The following is a 22578-nucleotide window of genomic DNA, read 5'->3' on the forward strand; positions in this document are numbered from 1 at the left end:
CCTCCGGAAATTGTGGGTGCTCCATCACTGCAGGTTTTTAAGAAGAGACTGGGCAGTCACCTGCCTGAGATGGTCTAGGTTCTCCTGCTTGAGCAGCGGGCTGGACTAGAAGACCTCCAAGGTCCCTTCCAACCCTATTATTGGCTGAGGAATTCTGGGAGTTGAAGTCCACAACTCTTAGAGTTGCCAAGATTGGAGAGCCCTGTTCTATATTATTCTATAATTCTAGATGAAGACTCTAAATCACAGAGAATTTGGCAGTAGATTAAAACCAGTAGATTTTGATTGCACCTTGAGACCTGCAGGTGGAGCAAATGTTGGACAACCGATGGAAGTGGACAATGGTGGAGATGTGACACAGCTTTCTAAGGATCATTGTTCATCGCCACTCATGTGTGTTGTGCTTTTTGGGGATGGTTCCTCAAAGACCTATTTTGATCGGAGAAGCTGCTGGCAAAAAAAAAAGAAACTAAATTCTTCTTGGCAGGGAACAAGCCTCCTCACAGCTTTATCTTTGCTCTGCTAAAGATCTTTCTTTTTAAACAGCTTACAAAAAAAACCCACTTGAAGAAAGCTGGTGTTATTGAATGTTTTCTTCTTCCAACGATTTCCCTCTTTGAAAATGTCCCTGCCACCCACCAATTCTTGTACCTTGGGGCAGTGCAGTCTACCAGCTATCCATGGTACAAATATATATATTTTCAGCTCATGATCTGTTTGTTGTTTTGACAGCCAGACTCTGTGCTACAGACTGAAAGATAGACTATGAGATATCCCAAACACGTTATTTAACCGACTACAATCTGCATTTTTGCCATTCTGTTATTGAAATTTTCTGTGCACAATGGAAAAATTGTGAGCGTTTTTTTTGCACATTTTTGTACCTTTTATGACTTAGATTGACACATTTCATTTTTGCTTTTATTTTTTTTAAATTAAAAGGACATGTGTTCTATCCAATCCTCATAGGGAAGTCGATCCACCAGCTGTCCTTTTTTAACCCCAGTATATTAACAGGTTGAAAGTGGAGAAAAAGTGTTTTCTCTTGTTTAATTTATCCCATGCTATTAATTGAACTGGCTGTTTTCCCCCAGAAGTTTTTAATTTCCTCATATGAATCTATTCTGGACTTTGCACTTCCAATTGCTCCTGTTCTAGCTAGCTCCTCTAGCATGCACAAATTCCTCTAGTTAATCCTGGCCTTGGTGAATTTGTGCTATTAGAAATGATTTCCAAGATTCAGGGAGCTTAAGTAATGTCTCCTGTGGTCTGCCCTGCTGGGCTCACTTACTTTTCATTACTTACAGCAGTAATGAAAAATAAAGGCATTTAGAGAGGTTGCTAGGACTAGAACTCACTGACTCCTAGATATTGGCTCAGAGTGGCCCAACCAGCTCATGCCTAAGGCGAGACTAGAACTCCCAGCCTCCTGGTGATTGGCTCAAAGTCACCCGGTCAGCTTTCATGGCTAAGGAAGGACTAGAACTCCCAGCCTCCTGGTGATTGGCCCAAAGTCACCCAGTCAGCTTTCATGGCTAAGGCAGGACTAGAACTCTCAGCCTCCTAGTGATTGGCCCAAAGTGGCCCACCCAGCTCATGCCTAAGGTGGGACTAGAATTCCCAGCCTCCTGGTGATTGGCCCAAAGTTACCCAGTCAGCTTTCATGGCTAAAGCAGGACTAGAACGCTCAGCCTCCTGGTGATTGGCCCAAAGTGGCCCACCCAGCTCATGCCTAAGGTGGGACTAGAACTCCCAGCCTCCTGGTAATTGGCCCAAAGTCACCCAGTCTGCTTTCATGGCTAAGGCAGGACTAGAACTCACCAGCTCCTGGTGGTTGGACCACATTCACCCAGCTAGCTTATGTGCATAAGGGAGGCAGACAGCTCTTTCTCCTGCCTCCCAAGGTCATTCCTACACACCCCTCCAGATTATACGCTACTTAAGTCTTTGCATCCCGGTTCGGGTAGTGCTTACTTACTTCATCAGCCTCCTGATTACAGTTGGAGCAGATGGTGTGTCATTATAATGCAATATAATGCACTCATAAGCCTGAAAGAGACAAAGCTTTACCTTCCACAGTCCTTTTGCCGAACAGATTGAATCCTAGTCGGGAGAAAATGCCATTTCTTTGTCATGCAAATCCATAGAAATATGATAGGGATGCTAGTTGTTTAAAAACATTGCTTCAGCAAGTGCATCTATCACAGGGAGGGGTAATTCCAGTGGTGGAATCCAGCCAGTTCGCACCACTTCAGCAGAACCGGTAGCTAATTTTTGGTTGCCCCAGGCCCAGAATGGACTTCCGGAAGCGGCATCCACACAGAGAACCGGTTGTTCCCATATTTGAATCCCACTACACCTCCCTCCCTCCCTCCCTCCCTCCCTCCCTCCCTCCCTCTCCTTCCTTCCTTCCTTCCTTCCTTCCTTCCTTCCTTCCTTCCTTCCTTCCTTCCTTTCCTGTGGTGGGATTCAGCCACTTCACACCACTTTGGCAGAACCGGTAGCTAATATTTGGTTGCCTGGGCCCAGAATGGACTTCCAGAAGCGGCATCCACACAGAGAACCAGTTGTTCTCATATTTGAACCCCACCACTGGGTAATTCTATACAGTACGAGCCTCTCTGTATATTACTAATTATAGGCTAGGGCTGTGGACCATAATTTCTCTAATCAAGGGGAAAGAAGCCGGGAAGGACTGTCCCTCCTGTTTATATATGTACTTCCTGGCCAACCTTAAACATTTAGTAAGTGATCCAAAGGAAGTGAAATTGTCGCTTCTCATTCCTTCTCATTCAAGTGGCAATTATCACAGGTTCTTCAAAACAAAACAAAAACAAAACAGCACCACAGCAGCCAGCAGGCTCTTGAAACCTTATTATGTCCTCTTCCCACTCAAAACCTTAGCAATGCTCTTTGTACTGGGAAGGTGTGACGTTGAAGCCCAAAAGAAAAACCTTTGCTGCTGTGAATCGCAGAAAGATCTAGTTTTGGGTGGAAAAAGCACCTTTTAAGTCTGCGGAGGATGGGAAGGATGATCCATCACCGCTGGAGCTGGAAAGAGCAGGATAGATTTAGTTGACAGTGAAAAGAAATAGATAATCATAAATTTGAACATCCGGCTGACTGTGCAATGAACTAAAATAATAATGAAATGACAAATGCAGAAATTTTTAAACACACGAATAAGTCAGGTGATTGAAACATTAGCTTCACTCTCGTGGGCTTTTTCTTCCAGGGACAACTAAAGGTAAAGGTAAAGGTTTCCCCGCACATGCGTGCTAGTCGTTTCCGACTCTAGGGGCCGGTGCTCATCTCCGTTTCAAAGCTGAAGAGCTGGCGCTTGTCCGAGGACGTCTCTGTGGTCATGTGGCCGGCATGACTAGACGCCAAAGGCGCACGGAACGCTGTTACCTTCCCACCGTAGTGGTCCCTATTTTTCTACTTGCATTTTTACGTGCTTTCGAACTGCTAGGTTGGCAGAAGCTGGGACGAGTAACATGCGCTCACTCTGTTACGCGGCACTCGGGATTCGACCCGCCAAACTGCCGACCTTCTGATCAACAAGCTCAGCGTCCTAACCCACTGAGCCACACAACTACTGTGTAGTAAAAAAAATGTCCTCTACTTATGACCGTAATGGAACCCCATCCATTTGGGTCATAGCTCAAGATAGTTGTGAAATGGGTCACCCATGTGACTGACCCAATTTTATAATGTTTTTGCAGCAGTCATTAAGTGAATACCATGGTTATTAAGTGAACCGATGGCTTGCTATGGGCTGATTTTAACAAAAAAAGGAAGTAAATGCTGGTTTTTGCCAAAAATGTCAGGCAATACAGTTATGTGACTAGGAAATGTGCAAATGCTGTAAGTGTGGGCCAGTTGCCAAGTGACTAACATGCAGGGCGATGATAATGTAAGGAGTTGACCAGGCTGAGCTGGAGGGAGGGGTCAAATACATCATCAGTTTACAGTCGCTCTGCTCCCACAAGGGACCAGGTGGTGGCTGTTGGGATTTCAGAACCAGGTTGTCAGTACTCCCAGGGAAATCCATCATAATTTTGAATAGTTGCTAAGCAACTAGTCATAAGTCAAAGACAACCATGTAAATGGCATGGGTCCGGATTACCTACGGGAGCACCTACTGCCAGCGTCAACACCCCTCCGTCCTGTGCGCTCCCACAGAGAGGGCCTCCTCAGGGTGCCACCGGTCAGAGAATGCCGGCTGGTGGCCCCCAGGGGGAGGGCATTCTCAGTGGGTGCGCCAACCCTCTGGAACTGCTTGCCTACCAAAATCCGGATGGCCCCCGACCTTCGCACCTTCCGGCGCGACTTGAAAACCTACCTGTTCCAGCAGTCTGGCCTGGCCTGATAGCTCTTGGGGTTTCATTTGTTTTTACTATTGTTTAACTGTATACCTACCTTGCTCTGTACACCGCCCCGAGTCCCTCGGGAGAAGGGCGGTATATAAAAACAAATAAATAAATAAATAAATAAATAAATACATAGAGCGATAAAGTTAACCACGATTCAGTAAACAAACTGTCTTGTGCAAAGGATGACTATCTGCTAAGTACCAGCGCAGAAGATTTAGAATAGAATAGAATAGAATAGAATAGAATAGAATAGAATAGAATAGAATAGAATAGAATAGAATAGAATAGAGCTGGAAGGGACCTTGGAGGTCTTCTAGTCCAGCCCCCCACTCAAGCAGGACAAGTTATACCATCTCAGACAAGTGACTGTCCAGTCTCTTCTTAAAAACCTTTGTTGAAGTCTATACTCAAGAATACAGTCAACTAAAATTCAATACTAAATTGTCAACAGATAAGGGTCAACAGATTCAAGAGAGACTGGACTTGGAATTTGTGGCAATTAAAAGATGCTTGCTCCTGGGGAGGAAAGCCATGGCAAATCTAGACAGCACACTAAAAAGCAGAGACATCACCCTGCCAACAAAAGTGCATATAGTCAAAGCTATGGTCTTCCCAGTTGCAATGTATGGCTGTGAAAGTTGAACCATAAGAAAGGCTGAGCGCCAAAGAATTGAGGCCTTTGAACTATGGTGCTGGAGAAGACTCCTGCGAGTCCCTTGGATGGCAAGGCGATCAAACCGGTCAGTCCTAGAGGAGATCAACCCTGACTGCTCTTTAGAAGGCCAGATCCTGAAGTTGAAACTCAGATACTCTGGCCACCTAATGAGAAGGAAGGACTCACTGGAGAAGAGCCTAATGCTGGGAAAGATTGAGGGCAATAGAAGAAGGGGACGACGGAGAATGAGGTGGCTGGATGGAGTCACTGAAGCAGTAGGCATGAGCTTAAAGGGACTCCAGAAGATGGTAGAGGACAGAAAGGCCTGGAGGAACATTGTCCATGGGGTCGTGATGGGTCGGACACGACTTCGCAACTAAGAACAACAACAAATGATTCTAGACTGATAATGTACTTCACACCTCAGCTCTGCCTGCTCTTCTCCTACATACAGCATCTTCAGGAAGGTAAAAATTTACCCTGGTTGAGATAATTAAAAATTACAGAAAGAAGAAAAAGTGATCTCAAAAAAGGAGGAGGAACTTTGAGAGATATGACAGAATTTGATTTTTTTATGAGGAAAGGTTTAATTTAGTTTAATCACTGCAGAGTTAATAGCTTCCAGTTCCTATTGTATAAATACCATTGTATTTGGCTATTATTTGCATTCTAAATGTAATAAAGCAACTAAAAATAGGAAAAAAATGACAGCATTTGAAATGCTTATACAAAACTGACCTGCTGGGACATAAATATCAATTTTTATTGAAAGAGAACAATGAGGTAGAATAAATTAAAAACGTCATAACAAAGTGGATGTAAACAAAAATAATTATAATACATCAGTGGAAAAAAGCTATAGAAAAAACACTAAAATATACTGCAAGTTATAATTCAGGGACAATTGCTATAAAATAGTTTTTTTCAAATGGTATGTACCTCTGTCAGTAATTACCAGAATAGACCAATTATACAACAATAAATGTTGGAAAAGCTATCTTTCTGTGAAAGAAAGACTATTTGATTGGAAGACCAAAACTGAAGAAACTACAACAATAGTAAAATTGATAATAAAAATCCATAAGAAAAGCTTAACCAAGCTGAAGGAAGAATGGATCATGTGTATAAAGCACATCGTACAGCAAGTTCAGTTGACATATTAGGAATACGGTTTTTAGGAAATAAATTACGACACTAATAAAAAGTAATAGATGAAAGGATTCAAATAGATGTTAGTAATAATGTTTAATGTTTAATATAAAGCCAGTTGCGACCCTATCTGGACCAAGATGCTTTACGTACGGTCACTCATGCGCTCATCACCTCCCAGGTAGATTACTGCAATGCTGTCTACATGGGGCTGCCCTTGAAGACCACCCGGAGGCTTCAGCTGGTGCAGAATGCGGCCGCGCGGGTTGTGATGGGAGCATCCCGATACTCCCATATTACACCCCTCCTGCGTGAGCTGCATTGGCTACCGGTTGCCCTCCGGGTGAGATTCAAGGTGCTGGTTCTTACCTATAAAGCCCTACATGGCTTAGGCCCGGGATATTTGCAGGACCGTCTGCTTCCAGGAACGTTTTCCCATCGCCCAGTGCGCTCAAACAGAGAGGGCCTCCTCAGGGTGCCGTCGGCCAGACAATATCGGCTGGCGACCCCCAGGGTGAGGGCCTTCTCTGTTGGGGCACCTGCTTGGTGGAATCAACTCCCCCAGGAGCTCTGGATGGCCCCAGACCTTCTGTCCTTTCGCCCTGACCTTAAGACATATCTTTTCCAACAAGCCGACCTGGACTGATGATAATGGGGTTTTTAATTATGATTTTTAATGTTTTTATTGGTTTTAGTGGGACTTTGACACAATTTAATTCTTTTTTAATATTTGTATTCATTTGTATTTTATTGTTGTTAGCCGCCCTGAGTCCTTCGGGAGATAGGGCGGCATACAAGTCTCATTATAAATAAATAAAATAAATAAACATCTGGGCAACCAACCAGCAGCCAGACTCTCTGAGCCAATATCGATCTGTGGGCCTATGGAAACTTTTTCTATAGTTGAAGATACAGAGTTAAACAGTAAGGCTGGTTCTAGAATTGGGGAGAATCCAGATGTTGCCTCCAAGGGTTGTCCTTGGGCAATGGGACAATAACAGTAAGCATGTATATAAATTTAATAAAATGAAATAAATAAATAAATGTTCTTATTTGTGGTTTTTACTTGTGTGTAGCGTGCACTGTGGACAGCGCTTAATTTTGTTGTGAGTTACACAATGACAATAAAGATTTCTATTCTATTCTATTCTATTCTATTCTATTCTATTCTATTCTATTCTATTCTATTCTATTCTATTCTATTCTATTCTATTCTATTCTATTCTTTCTATTCTATTCTATTCTATTCTATTCTTTCTGAAGGAACTGGAAAATGGAAATGAAATTGGCGCTGGCCACTTGCCAGTGCTGAAATGAAACGAGGGGCATTTTCTGGGCTCAGAAACTAACCAGGCTCAGGTTTACGGATCTGTTCATTTGATCTATAGGGCTGCAGCAACTCGGGGGGGGGGGCACAACCGTCTTCAAAATCAGAATGCGAAGCACCTCAATCCGTGGGATAGCAAGCAAAGTCAACCCAACTGATCTCAAGTCAGCCTCATGGGCTTCATCAAATCATATGTCCAGTGACACGCCCAGGCTTTGTGTGAAACGCTGGGACCGGATCAGGGCCACCCTCATCTCAGGAGGAACGCTGTTTTTGATTATTCTCTTAATATTCCAAACTCTTTTTTGCATTTTGTTTTATTGTTTTTTTCCTCCCACTTTGCTTTCTGTGTATGTTTAAAAAGCTCCCATTAAACCAGGGGTCCTCAACCTTGGCACCTTTAAGACTTGTGGACTTCAACTCCCAGAATTCCTCAGCCAAGCTTGCTGGCTGAGGAATTCTGGGAGTTGAAGTCCACAAGTCTTAAAGGTGCCCAGGTTGAGGACCCCTGCATTCAACTACCGAGCAGCATAAATCCAACTCCAGCTAGCCCCGCCTTCTTTCTGGCCTCCCATTGGCTTCCCTGCCTGCCGCTGCTCCGCCTTCCGCTCAGCTTGAGCCCCGCCGCTCGCCGTCGGCCCCGTTGCCATGGCTACGTGAGCGGCGCGGCCTACTTCGCCGTGGAGCCTGGGAGAAGTTCCCCGACAAAGCGGGGTTGGAGCAAGCCGTTGCTATGTCTTTCCGCGATCTCCGGAGTGAGTCGAATGGGGCGAGGGGACGGGGACGGTCCGGTGTTGCATGTGAAGTCCCATCCGAGCCTCCTCTAATTTATTCCATTATTTAATCACCCCAGCGGGGCGCCATGATCCCCACTCACCCCCATTACCAAAGAGCTCAGGGCAGCGTATGTGACGCCCCCAACACACTCCTCTTTGATCCATACAACAACCCTGGCAGGTAGGAGTCTGATAGCTGGCCTGCAAGAATCATCCCGACCGCAGATGGCAGCAAAGAGGTGCCAGGCAAACCCTCGGCTCGTTGCTGCCACCTAGAGGCCGCCTGGAGGCATCCAGAATAACAAACGCTGTTTTCCCCCTGGAAGCTTAAAAGATTTATCTGGCGTCCCATCGTCCCCAGCCAGCATGGTCCCAGGGATGGGGGGATGGGCAGTTTGGAGTTTTAACACTCATGAAGGGCAAAAGATTTGGAGAAACTACTCAATTCCTAAATTAAAATACTGCTGACACTAATAACTATTAAACTTGCATGCCACCCAACTCTTCAACGATGGCCTCTGTTTTCTATTTTGTTGCTTTCTCCCATTTTTCTAATTGTCAGCCACCACCAGATGTCATTGGGAGCCTCTAAATTTAATAAAATAATGATAAATACATGTAATAAAATAAAGGTAAATGATGCGTTAGGGTGCCTTTTGCTTCTTGTGCAGTTTTGGCTTCCCTCTATGGAGCAATGTGATGAAAAGCTTCTCAGACAGAAAATTGACTCCCCTGGATTTTGTTTCTTGTTTTAATGTTTGAAATTATATCTATTTGAAGAAGTGAGTCAGTCTGTCTTCCTGTATTAGAGGCCAATAAAGAGGAGACTCAGTTTTTTTGGTTGTGGTGGTGTCGGCGGTGTGTGTGTGTGTGTGTGTGTGTTGGGATGCAATGATCAGATCAATGCAGGTGCCATATGAAGCTAAAATGTTGAAGGTTGGATGTGCTTCACACAACATGTTTAACCAGGTCAGATAAAGACTCTGTAAATTAATTAAATTAAAATTAGATAAACTGCAGAAGGGAAGCAGCGGATTGAGGGGAAATGGGGTATAAATAAAAGAAGGAAGTTGAACTTCCTTCTTTGGTTTTCTACAGGTAGTCCTCGAGTTACGACCACAATTGAGCCCAAAATTTAGGTCGCTAAGTGAAACATTTGTTAAGGGAGTTTTGCCCCATTTTTATGACTTTTCTTGCCACGGTTGTTAAGTGAGCCATTGCATTTGTTAAGCTAGTAATATGGTTGTTAAATAAATCCGCATTCCCCATTGACTTGGCTTCTCAGAAGGTGGCAAAAGTTGATCATGTGACCCCAGGACCCTGCAAGCATCATAAATATGAACCGTGTGCCAAGCATCTGAATTTGGATCATGTGGCCATTAGGGATGCTGCAAGGGTTGTAAGTGTGAAAAATGCTCATAAGTCCCTTTTTTCAATGCTGTTGTAACTTTGGTCACTAAATGAACTATTGTAAGTCAAGGACTATCTGTACAGTCTTCGTTTCACTGTGGTGTGAGGTCTATGGGATTGAGGAAAGGCTTCATTGAAATGGGAAAGACAGAGTAAAGCTAATCCTTGACAATCCAATTGTTTAGTGGCCAAAATTACAACAGCAGTAAAAAAAACCTGACTTACAACTTTGTCCTTGCACTTATGACCATCACAGCATCCCCACGGTGACCTGGTCCAAATCTGGGTGCTTGGCAACAGGCATTTATTTACAGTGGTTGTAGCATCCTGGGATCATGTGACCGCCGTTTGCAGCCTTCCCAGCCAGCTCCAACAAGCAAAATCATGGGAGAAGCCAGATATGCTTAAGGACATGATTCACTTAACAACTGTGGTGATTCGCTTAACAACCATGGCAAAAAAGGTCATAAAAACAGGTGCAAATCACTTAACAATCATAGCAATCACTTAGCAATCGTAATTTTGGATCCAGTTGTGATTGCAAACTGAGGACTACCTGTCTAATTTAAAGAAGGACTAGGGGTGATATGATAGCAGCCTTCCAATATCTCAGGGCTGCCCCAAAGAAGAGGGAGTCAAGCTATTCTCCAAAGCACCTGAAGGCAGGACAAGAAGCAGCAGATGGAAACTAACCAAAGAGAGAAGCAACCTAGAAGTAAGGAGAAATTTCCTGAGAATGAGAACAATTAGTCAGTGGAACAACCTGCCTCCAGAAGCTGGGAATGCTCCAACACTGGAGGCTTTTAAGAAGAGACTGGATAACCATGTCTGAAATGGTAGAGGTCTTCCTGCCTGAGCAGGGGGTTGGACTAGATGACCTCCAAGGTCCCTTCCAACTTTATTATTATTATTATATTATTAATAGCTGTGACTGTTCACTTCACATTCACCTGGATCCTGAAATTCTCAGGCGCTTAGTCAAACCTGTGGGCAATTGAGAAACTCTGTTCTAGGCAAAAGAGATCCAGCAAAAGAGGATTAGAAGATCTCCAAGGTCCCTTCCAACTTGATGATGATGATGATGATGATGTACCTGCAAAGTATGGTCTCTATAAGTACCCATAACCTATGACCCTGAAGCAGTAGGCGTAAGCTTAAATGGACTCCAGAAGATGGTAGAGGACAGGAAGGCCTGGAGGAACGTTGTCCAAGGGGTCGCGATGGGTCGGACACGACTTCGCAACTAACAACAACAACCTATGAGACACATCTTAAGATAATGTAAAGAAAGGCTGACATAATTCTGCTTTTCAAAAGTTGACAAAGACTGCCCAAGGCCCATTGTGATGTCTTATTTTTCAGACTCGTGGTACTAATGCTGAAGCTGTTGACTAATTCTGAGTCACGTTTTCTGACCAGCAGTAAACTCTATTTTCATTACTGAATTCAGCCGTCAGCCTGCACGGTTTTCTGCACTGCATTTTCATGTGTTTGGCATGTCACGCTTCAAAGCATAGCAGGCAAAATGATTTCTGCTGCAAAAGCCTCTACTGGTGCCCTCAACTAGTATCTTTTGATCCCCCTGGGGAAAACCCCCCTTTGCAGGTTCATTGCCTTCAGCTATGTCTTCCCGGTGTTCACACACTACACTAATCCATAATGTGATTTGTTTCCCTTTTTTTTTTGCCTTCTTGCGTTGCTTGTTTCCAGCTTTGGTGATTTGCAGACCACAGTTAGTGACGTAATGTTCTGGTTTATCATTTTATTTAAAAAAAAAACAACCACAAGATCTGGCAAAACCCAATCAGATTTGTGGATGGACGGGCCCAAGGTGTCCTTCTTTTTCACAGAAAAAAAATGATGTTGATGCTGCAATGAGCGATATTAAGCCTAGCATTAAATCCCACCCCATCAGTTCCTCTGCTGAATCCCTGTTGGTCAGGTGGAAGCCACTGTAGCCTGTCTTGAATAGACAAAGTCAATAACTTTATTGTCTACCACCTATATTACAGAAGTGGAAGCATGGTTGGGACACTGGGTTGGAAGTTAGGAAGCCTGCAGTCGAGACCAGAGTGCTGCTTCATGGCAGGATAAGCTCCCGTCATTTGCTCCAGCTCCTCGATGGGGACATGGAAGGACCCCCCCCACCCCCCACGGGCATCCCCTGAACAATGGTGATGTCACTTGCTAATCCTTTCAACCCAGAAGCACTTTAAACGGTGCCCCCAACATGAAAGGGACGAGACCTGTATTGCAAAAATCTCCCAGCGTGCTCATCTTGGCTTGGGAGATAAGGCTTCATGGATCTGGGGCAAGGCTTATGTCACTTGAAATTGTGCAAGGATTCCGAGCTAGGCCCTCGCTTGACTCCTCCTTCCAGCCTAGCTGACAGCTTCCCAGCACTGTTAGAAAATGTGTGTGAATTTATTTATAGGTGTGTATCCATCTTTTTATTTATAGGTAGTCCTTGACTTAACTATTTGTTTAGTGGCCGTTTGAAGTTAACAACGGCACTGGAAAAAGTGACATGACTGTTTCCCTTACTTATGACTATTGCAGCACTTCTGTTATGTGGTCAGAATTTGGACGCTTGGCCACTGGCTCATATTTATGACGGTTGCAGTGTCCCAGGGTTATGTGATCCCCTTTTGCGACCTTCTGACAAGCAGTTCACTTAACAACTGTGTTACTAGCTTAACGACTGCAGTGATTCACTTAACTGTGGCAGGAAGGGTTGTAAGATGGGGCAAAATTCGCTTGGCAACAGAAATTTTGGGCTGAATGGTGATCGTAACTCGAGGACTGTCTGTACTCTCCAGAAATATCTCTCTTGGTAGCAGAATATGGAATGAAATTTCCCATTCCTGCATAGAAGTGAGAGAGAAAAATTAAGAGGCACTGTACTTGAATGTATTAAAACTTTCATATTTATTTATTTATTTGCCAAAGATTTTACTGAGATGATGAGGGCTCTGGGCTATCCCCGGCTTATCTCGATGGAGAATTTTCGGACTCCAAATTTCATGCTGGTTTCAGAAATACTCCTTTGGCTGGTAAAAAGGTTGGTACTTAGCTTTAATTTCAAAATAAATATCAGCAATTGTGGTCACAGCCCTTGTGAAATGCTTGGAGCGTTTCAAAAGAGCTTAAAATTGAAATTTAGAAGTTTTATTTATTTTATTTTTATTTTGATTCCATTTATATCCCGCCCTTCTCCGAAGACTCAGGGCGGCTTACAAGCTTAGCAGTAGCCTTCATTCTATGTATATGCCTGCTTATTAGGGCTTTCACACACACCCCAAGCGGCATTATTACAAAGTCAGCTTAATTGCCCCCAACAATCTGGGTCCTCATTTTACCTACCTGGGAAGGATGGAAGGCTAAGTCAACCTTGAGCCTGGTGGGACTCGAACCTGCACTAATTGCAGGCAGCTGGTGTTACTTAAAGAGGCATTAGCCCACTGCTCCACCAAGGCTAAGTTGCGGCCCTATTTGGACCGAGATGCCCTACGCACAGTCACTCATGCGCTCGTGACCTCTCGGATAGACTACTGCAACGCTCTCTACATGGGGCTGCCCTTGAATACCACTCGGAGGCTCCAACTGGTGCAGAATGCAGCCGTGCGAGTTGTGATGGGGGTCTCCCGATACTCCAATGTATCACTCCCATGTATCCCATGTAACACCTCTGCTCCTCGAGCTGCATTCGCTTCCAGTTGTCTTCCAGGTGAGATTCAAGGTGCTGGTGATGACCTATAAAGCCCTAAATGGCATGGGTCCGGATTATTTACGGGAGTACCTTTTGCCGGTGTTAACTTCCCATTGTCCCGTGCGTTCCCACAGAGAGGGCCTCCTCAGGGTGCCGTCGGTCAGGGAATGTCGACTGGTGGCTCCCAGGGGGAGAGGATTCTGCCTGCCCTCTGGAATCAGCTCCCTGTTGAGCTCCAGATGGCTCCCGACCTTCGCTCTTTCCGCCGCGACCTGAAGACTTGGCTATTTGAACTTGCCGGCCTGGACTGAGGGACTGGGGTTTTAGATTTTAAATTTTACATTTTACATTTTAGAACGTGTTTTATTGTTTAGGGCTACTTGGTTTAATTTATTTTAATTTTTGTATATTATGTGTTGTATATAGTGTTTTAATAAGTTGACGTATTCTGGAAGAGTTCCAGTTTTGTTTTTTTGTTTTTTTTTAAAAAGATTGCAACCAAAACATATTCAAAGCTTTTAAAAATATTGATGCTTGATCATCAGTTTAAACCATCTGTTGTTTCTCTGTGGTAGCTCAACATATTTTTGAGATTAAAATATCTTTCCTTAGTTGTTTTGCATTTGAAATTGAACATCAGTGGAATTTTCCAGTAATAGGTTAAAAAGACTTTGGTAAGATATATGAGGTTGGGGGGGGGGGGGAAGTGGACTTAAGATTTGTTGTGTATTTTGTAAACATTTTGGTGATGCACAAGTCTAAAATTCCTGGGTTATCTGCAGTTTCAACCTTCAAGGTTTGGGGACAGTCCAGAAGTCCTGCAAAAATTGCTACTTAAATTGCAGTTTGCAGTAGGACAGAAGAGGGAATCTATTAAATTCACATGGAGCAATTACATAAACTAAATTAAATGAAATTGAAATGCAGTTAAGTTTATTTTTTTGGCCTGGCCCTGCCTAGTTCTCATCCCATGTTCTTTTTTGTGTGATTCCCATCATACCATAAGCCCTGGTGGCGCAGTAATTAAAATGCAGTATTGCAGGCAAACTCTACCTACAGCCTGGAGTTCGATCCTGACCTGCTCAAGGTTGACTCAGCCTTCCATCCTTCCGCAGTCGGTAAAATGAAGATCCAGATTGTTGGGGGCAGCAGGCTGACTGCAAGCCACTTAGAGGGGGCTGTAAAGCACTGTGAGGCGATATATAAGTCTTAAGTGCTATTGCTTGAGAAGGAAGGAAAGAAGGAAGGAAGGAAGGAAGGAAGGAAGGAAGGAAGGAAGGAAGGAAGGAAGGAAGGAAGGAAGGAAGGAAGGAAGCCGTAGTGGCGCAGTTGTTACAATGCAGGCTGACTCTGCTCACTACCAGGAGTTCAATCCTAATTGGCTCAAGGTTGACACAGCCTTCCATCCTTCCCCACTCAGTAAAATGACTCTGTAAACCGCTCAGATTGCTGTAGAAGCACAATGGAGTAGTATATGTAAAACTAAGTGCTATTGCTAACACACCACTCAAAATCCAGATGTGGTCTTTAGCCCATAAAAAGGTTGTGTACTTCTGCAGTGAAGTTTAGGCAAAATATACTGCTCAAAAAAATAAAGGGAACAGACGATAAGACATCCTACTATTAAATACAGTACATTGTGTTGTTTTAAGTGTTCCCTTTTTTTTTTTTGAGCAGTATAGATTACTATGATTCAGTTTGGGAATCGTTCCAGTAAGAACTCAAAAATATTTCAAAAGAATTAGCTTTCTTTGTCATCTAGAGAGACCTATCATTTTCTTTGAAGAGCAAAGACAGCTTTAATGCTTTATTTAGTTCTGAGGTTAAGGTAGTTCTTCAGGTAAATGTTTCCTGGCGCTCTCTGCAGCGAGATTAAAGGTTAGCAAGAAAGTCTAAAAAGTTGTCCCAAGTACAGGTAGTCCTTGACTTAGGACCGCAATAGAGATTTGTGCCCGATTTTACAACCTTTTTGGCCATGGTTTTTTAAGTGAATCACATGGTCATTAAGCAAATCCGGCTTCCCCCATTGACTGGGAAGGTTTTAAATGGAGATCATGTGTCCCTCCAGGACGCTGCAATGGTCATCAATCTATGCATTGTCCTGAAAGCCATTTTGAACCATTTGCCTAGAGCAGGGGTAGGCAACCTCGGCTCTTTTACGACTCATGGACTTCAACTCCCAGAATTCCTGAGTCAGCTATGCTATGAATTCTGGGAGTTGAAGTCCATGAGTCGTAAAAGAGCCGAGGTTGTCTACCTCTGGCCTAAAGCATTTTTTAAATTTTATTTTAATTCCATTTATATCCTTCCCTTCTCCGAAGACTCAGGGCGGCTTACAAGCTTAGCAGTAGCCTTCATTCTATGTATATGCCTGCTTATTAGGGCTTTCACACACATCCCAAGCGGCATTATTACAAAGTCAGCTTATTGCCTCCAACAATCTGGGTCCTCATTTTACCTACCTGGGAAGGATGGAAGGCTGAGTCAACCTTGAGCCTGGTGGGACTCGAACCTGCACTAATTGCAGGCAACTGGTGTTACTTAAGGAGGCATTAGCCCACTGCTCCACCAAGGCTCCACCAAGCATGGCAAATGGGCGGCCAGTAAGTGTGATAAATAAACTCGCTGTAAAATAAATGGTGGGATGTAAACATTTCAGTTCGGATAAATACAAAGAGCTGCTGTGGCACCTGCTGAATTCCACCTCTTGTTTCCTTTTTGCAGATACGAGCCTCAGACTGATATCCCTTCCGACGTTGAAACAGAGCAGGACCGGGTTTTTTTCATTAAGGCTGTTGCTCAGTTTATGGTGAGTTTATTTATTTAGTGTCCCTGAAGGGCCCTGAAAGATCAAATGCAAAATATTAAATTCAGTGCCAGATAAAAATAAAAATACTTCAGAGAGAGAGAGGGGGGGGGAAGAGAAAGCGAAAGGAAAAGAATGAGTGAGAGAAAGAGACAGAATGAGAAAGAGAGAGAAAGAAAAAGAGAGAAAGAGAAAGGAAGAGAAAAAGAGAGAGAGAGAGAGAGAGAGAGAAGAAAAATATACCGATGGTTCAAGAATTGGGTCTCAATTCTCCAGTTGAGGTTGAAGCTGGAGATACAGTAGGTGCAGAGACTAATAACCCTGCAGATGCTCTTAGTATAAGATGAGTTACACGGAAAGCGATGCAATGGATTCATGATGACAGACAAGGGCGGCTTGAGTCCCAAAGGACAATATCTGATCTGCTGATATTCTGCAACACTGAGTACTGTAACTTGCAAAGATGTGAAGTTTGAGCTGCTTCCAATTTTGAGGGTGGACTTTTAATGGCTGCCTTTTGGACCTGTGACTGGCGGAATCCAAAAGGCTAGGGGTTTTTTTGTGGATTGTAATAGTTGGGATAAAACCATTTTGCTCGTTTGATCTCAGTCATGTTCATTTCGTTATACATCATCTTGTAAGGAATATAAGAAGGAAGCTATCCTCTTATTAGTACCTTTGCCCAAGTCGAGAAGTGTATTCCATTTTGGACCTGCCATTTTCTCCTCCTCTCCTATTGGCCCCTCCCATGGATGCACCTTCCTCTGGGTATATTCCTCATTTAATTTCCAAAAAATGTAAGACATTTCTATTTGTGTGTGTGTGTGTGTATTGGATTGGATTGGATTGGATTTATTATTATTCATTTAGCCTATGATGAGAACATGACAGAAGAGAAGTAAACATAGAAACACAATCCACATAATTATGTACAAAACGTTTACAGGGTGGCCTGCTAACTGGATGTCCAATTCAGCTTTCCAGTCGATCGCCTCTGGCAGATCTTCCTGCAGATCTTCTAGAGAGCCAGAGAATGCACAGTCTTGTTTAATAATTTGCATATCAGCACCACAATCACAACAAGGGGGAATCTTTCTATCTCCACTGATACAAGGCAGAGGCCCTTGGATTGGATTGACGTATGCCTTACAAACCAAATAGAATAATCACACTTTAATGGATCCAGATTGCATGGTGGATCTGCAAGGGCTTTTGAAAAAAAAGAAGGATCCTTTAAAACAAGGGATCCCGTTAGAGCAATTCAATAAGAGTTCTGCAGCCTTTGCAAAAAAAAAAAAAAAGAAGAAGAAGAAGGCCACGTGGTATAGGCAAAACTGATGTGCCAATTAACTGAAGATCAGGCCAGCTGTAAATTTCACCCTTGGTGAACTAAAGCAATAAAGTTCCTGTGCAGAATTTCTCTTTTAGTTAATTAAGAACAGACTGGTCCAGACTGTGTTTAGGATGAATCATTGCTCAAGCTTTCTTTTTCTTGCCTTTATTCCTCTGTTAGAATTATAGGATCTCGCTGAAAGTACTTCCCTTTTGGCGCAAAACATATTTGATGTATTGTTAGGATATGGGACTGGAATCAGAGAGACCCACATTCAAACCTGCATTCAGCCACAGATATTGTCCATGTCTTTTGGGCCAATTATGATTTCATTTCAACCTACCTCACAGGTTGGCTCCTGCAGGAATAACATTGGAGAAAAGATTACCGTGGATGCTACTTTGATCTGTTTGGAGAAAAGACAAATAACACATGAATGTATCAGATAAAAATTGGCTCTTGCAAAAAATATTTGAAAGCAGGCTATAGATCCCAGCAACTCTGGGACCTAGTTCAGGGTTAGACAACCTTGGCTCTTTTATGACTCGTAGACTTCAACTCCCAGAATTCCTGAGCCAGCGACGCTGAGGGGAAACGGAGAGGTTTCCAAGCTGAGCCATGCTGGCTCAGGAATTCTGGGAGTTGAAGTCCACCAGTCATAAAAGAGCCGAGGTTGCCTAGCCCTGGCCTAGTCAGAAGGCACGCAGGACATGGAACCTAGAATAATAGAGTCGGAAGGGAGATCTATCTAGTCCAACCCCCTGCCCAAGCAGGAGACCCTATGCCATTCTGGACAAATAACCATCCAGTCTCTTCTTGAAAGCCTCCAGTGATGGCGGCACCACCCATGAAATGTTTTAATTTCCCCGGTTGGAAATCATTTGGGAATTCTCTGTAAATAGCTGTGAACTGCTTCATCCTGGGATATAGGCATATATGGAGGGAGATAGCTGAGCATTCATTTGTTCTTCCAACAGGCCACCAAAGGTCATATAAAACTCAACACCAAGAAACTTTACCAAGCCGATGGCTATGCTGTGAAGGAGCTGCTGAAGATCAGCACGGTGCTTTACAACGCCATGAAGAGCAAAGGGATGGAAACCACAGCTGTGGGTGAAGAAGACATCGGGAAATTCAAATTTGATCTGGGTTCCAGGGTAAGGACCTTTGAATTTCCTCTTTAATGCCCTGAGTCTTGCCTTTCCTCCTGAGGCCCAAGGCATCATTTCAAGTGGATTAGGTGTTGTCCTACGTATAATCGTCGAAGTATTGCAGAATCCAGTAAACATACTGATCTGGATTTATGCATTGTGCTAAACACAGATTATTGAATAAATCCTGATTGCTTGGGGGTGGAATCAGGTTATATCATAAACAGTATATAAACCACAATAATGAGATTCAGATTCAGATTCACAATAAGCCAAATCTGAAAAAAAAAGTATTCTAGTATGGTACGTTCAGCCTTCCTCCACCAAATGAGAGGGCAACTCCTACAATTGCTTAGTCTAGCCTGAATATTACTGAGAATGCTGGGAGTTAGTTAGTTACTTGGACGTCTCTCAGCTTGGGAAGACAGGAAGCATATTCGAAGATGTGTGAATTAGGTAGATGTATGTTGACCTCTACAAGAAGAAAGAGCGACCTGGTTGATGGAAACATCTGGGAAAGTTGTGAGAGTTGGCCTTAATTTATGCAAGCGTTCTTCCCTCACTTAGAAGGCCAATTGTGTCTTCTGTGAATGGTACGGTATCATGCAGGGCAAGCAACCTCCACGGTGTACTTTGGTAAGGAAGGGGTGCTGTCAGAATCCATTTATATCCCATTCATAAAATCTTATATGTATGTTCTAAAAATCTTACAACCCCACTGGATTCTGACATTTTTCCAAGGAGGAGAAGAGAAGATGTTAATAGGCGCTGTTCTGAACCAGCCCTCTTCTCGCACCCCTAATCAAAAGAAGAGACTGGAAAGCGTCCAAGGCTAAAAGGCTTCTGCCAAGATTTAATAGTAAACACACAAGAGCTTATCTTCAAGCAAAAGAGTTGCTTTCAGCAACCAGCCCCTCCCCAAACACTCCTTTTATAGAGAGCTCAGGGCGTGGTCTCCCTGTGCCTCCTCCCGAGGAGTCCCATAGCCTTCCTTTGTTTGTCCCTGCTCGACTGCCTCCTGCGTCGGGCGTCCTTGAACAGGGCCAGCTGTGGGTCATCATCCTCCGCACTCTCGGGCTCACACAGCTGAGCAGAGGTTCCCGGCTGAGGACTCTGCAAAGTCTCCAAATCATCATCAGCCGGTTCGTTTCCCTCCTCCCCCACATCTGAGTCCTCCGATACATCGGAGCCGGCTGTCGGACCCACAGGCTGACCCTGAGTCACAACAGGCGCAAGGATGTTTATTCAGCCTGCGTGCGGGGAGGCTGTCTTCAAAGACCAGGGGGAGAGCCTTTGAAATGAACCAACAAAGGAAAGGGGGGGGGGGGAAGAGATCTGGTTTGTATCTCCGATTAGAATCTCTAAAGGAAGGGAGCAATTGTCCTAAAGACATGAGAGTTCCCTCTTTCCCATGGAAGGATTTGACACCTGAATTTTAATTGATCCGGGACATTTATTTATTTAGCGTATGGCTGGTCACACACAGAATTCAAAGCACTTCATATTTACAAGTTAGAACAGTTAAAACATTTTTTTAAAAAAAGAAGCAATTATAAAACCTAAGAGGAAAACAGAAATAACATTTCAGAGTTTAATGTCGAGTTTGGAAATCCAGTCAGTAGCTACCATTGTTATACAGAGGAAGTCCTTGAAATCTCCTGGGTATTTTCTATTAGTGCATTCCCTCACTATATGTTGGATAGTCTGTCGGGGAGCCCCGCAATCACATTGTGCTGAAGGTGTCTTTCCCCATTTATACAGAGAATCGGCACACCCCCCATGAGTCGTTCTAATTCTATTGTATGTCACCCATATGTGTCGGGGTAGATTAAATCCTGGAGGTATACTATTAGGATTAATATGCTCAGAAATATCTTGGGAGGTATAGCTACTCCGGGACAAATCAGATGGCTTGAAGGGAGGGGATTCGACTCGGGGACTCTTTAAAAAGTACCAAACTGTAACACAGTTTCAGATCCTGTCTAGTATTTCCATCTCCAAATATGTTTTAGTAAAAGCTCCTTTTGGACAATTTCTGGTTCAAGAGTTCTTTCTTTCCTAAGATGTGGATTGGGGTGGGTCCTGACAGGTGCAGTCCTTCCCCCATTCCCTCACTCCAGACCAGGAGCACATTCCAGCTTGGAATTTTCTGCTGCTCTTTTTCCTTCAACATTGAGATGGTCAGGAATGTAACGTAACGCACCGCTTACTGCTCACCAACTCGTGAGCAAATAAATTATTCAGATCCATTGACACTGGTGCACAAATTATTACGGTTATTAATCTGCTCGGAGAAAGGCACTTCCAAATAGATTACCATCTCAGTGTACGTCTTTAGTTAGAAGTATTCCCTCCCAGGCACGTACTATCACCTTTGGTGGACGTGCCCTAAAGCAAAAAAAATTTAAAAAAAAAATTGGTCAAAAATACACACACGGTGACAGAAAATGTTAAGAAAACATATAGATTTTAAGCCAGAACTATTTCTTCTAGGTATAATTTACAGAGAACTATGACAAAAAATGTACATATTTAATATTACATGTATCAACAGCAGCGAGAATTACATTTGCGCAACATTGGAAAAACGAAGAAACGCCGTCGGAAGAAGATATAATTAGAAAAATTTTGGATTGTGCGGAAATGGACAGGCTTACACTGAAAATGAAAGGGAAAAAAGATACAGAATATTTTCAAACGTGGGATAATTTTTCTAAATAGCTAGAAATGCGGAATAGAGAGTAGAAATGGAAGTTGTATTACTATTAATGTTAAATACGTGAACCCAGACAACACGTTGTTGTCTGCACCAAAGATATATTTATATGAAGTATTCCCTCTCCACTCCTCATTACTAACCCCTTTTGGAAAGGTAAACTCTGATTTCTCCAAATGTCCGTTTAGGTCAGCGATTTGAAGACAGCCAGGCAGCTTGCTTCAGAAATCACTTCAAAAGGAGCATCTCTATATGACTTGTTGGGCAAAGAAGTGATGCTGAGGGTAAGTCTGCAAAGAAACGTTTTGAATTGTCCCACACTTGCACCAAAAAAACGGTTTTTGATTTTTAATATTTCTAAGCGCGCGATGCCCAAAACGTGGCAGTAACAGTTCTGTGAATATCAATTCTCCTTATTGTTGTCCAAAAGATCCTTTTTCCAAAAGGCATCTGGATTTTCTTGGTGTTTTCCTTTGAAAATGTTTCGCTTCTCATCCAAGAAGGTGTGTGTGTGTGTGTGTGTGTGTGTGTACCTATTTTCCAAAGTACAGAAGGCTGAACAAGAAGCAACGGATGGAAACTAATCAAGGAGAGAACCACAGCCTAGAACTAAGGAGAAATTTCCTGACAGTGAAAACAATTAACCAGTGGAACGACTTGTCTCTAGAAGTTGTAGGTGCTCTATCACCTGAGGTTTTTAAGAACAGATTGGGCAGCCATTGGTCTGGAATGGTATAGGGTTCCTGCTTGTGCAGGAGATTGGACTAGAAAACCTCCAAGGTCACTTCCAACTCTGTTATTGTGTTAAAACAGGGGCTCTTTTATGACTCGTGGACTTCAACTCCCAGAATTCCTGAGCCATCATGGCTCAGCTTGGAAACCTCTCCCTTTCCCCTCAGCATGGCTGGCTCAGAAATTCTGGGAGTTGAAGTCATAAAAGAGCCAAGGTTGCCCACCCCTGTGTTACAAGGAAGAAAATCAAGAAAGTCCACTTGCCTTTTGGGAAAAGCACCTTAGGGACAACCATGAACTGGATGACTGAGAATCTTCATAAAAGGTAAAGCTTCTGTCACACATGCGTGCTAGTCGTTTCCGACTCTAGGGGCCGGTGCTCATCTCTATTTCAAAGCCGAAGAGCCAGCGCTTGTCCGAGGACGTCTCCGTGGTCAT

The 22578-nt window shown here is 43.5% G+C and overlaps 1 protein-coding gene across 2 annotated transcripts in view; it reads left to right on the forward strand.

The window, feature by feature from the left end:
* The first annotated feature begins 8117 nt into the window (after window positions 1-8117).
* CLUAP1 (clusterin associated protein 1) overlaps window positions 8118-22578 on the forward strand; it is a 54424-nt gene continuing 39963 nt past the window's right edge. For both annotated transcript variants that reach the window (XM_081338142.1, XM_081338143.1), the window contains exons 1-5: window positions 8118-8262; window positions 12643-12754; window positions 16127-16211; window positions 18519-18698; window positions 21597-21692. In XM_081338142.1, the coding sequence (XP_081194268.1) occupies window positions 8241-8262; window positions 12643-12754; window positions 16127-16211; window positions 18519-18698; window positions 21597-21692 (495 nt within the window). In that variant the 5' untranslated portion in view covers window positions 8118-8240. The remainder of the gene's footprint in view (window positions 8263-12642; window positions 12755-16126; window positions 16212-18518; window positions 18699-21596; window positions 21693-22578) is intronic.

Source organism: Vipera berus, assembly GCF_964194415.1.
Source record: "Vipera berus genome assembly, chromosome: 13".
In the NCBI taxonomy this organism is placed as follows: domain Eukaryota; kingdom Metazoa; phylum Chordata; class Lepidosauria; order Squamata; family Viperidae; genus Vipera; species Vipera berus.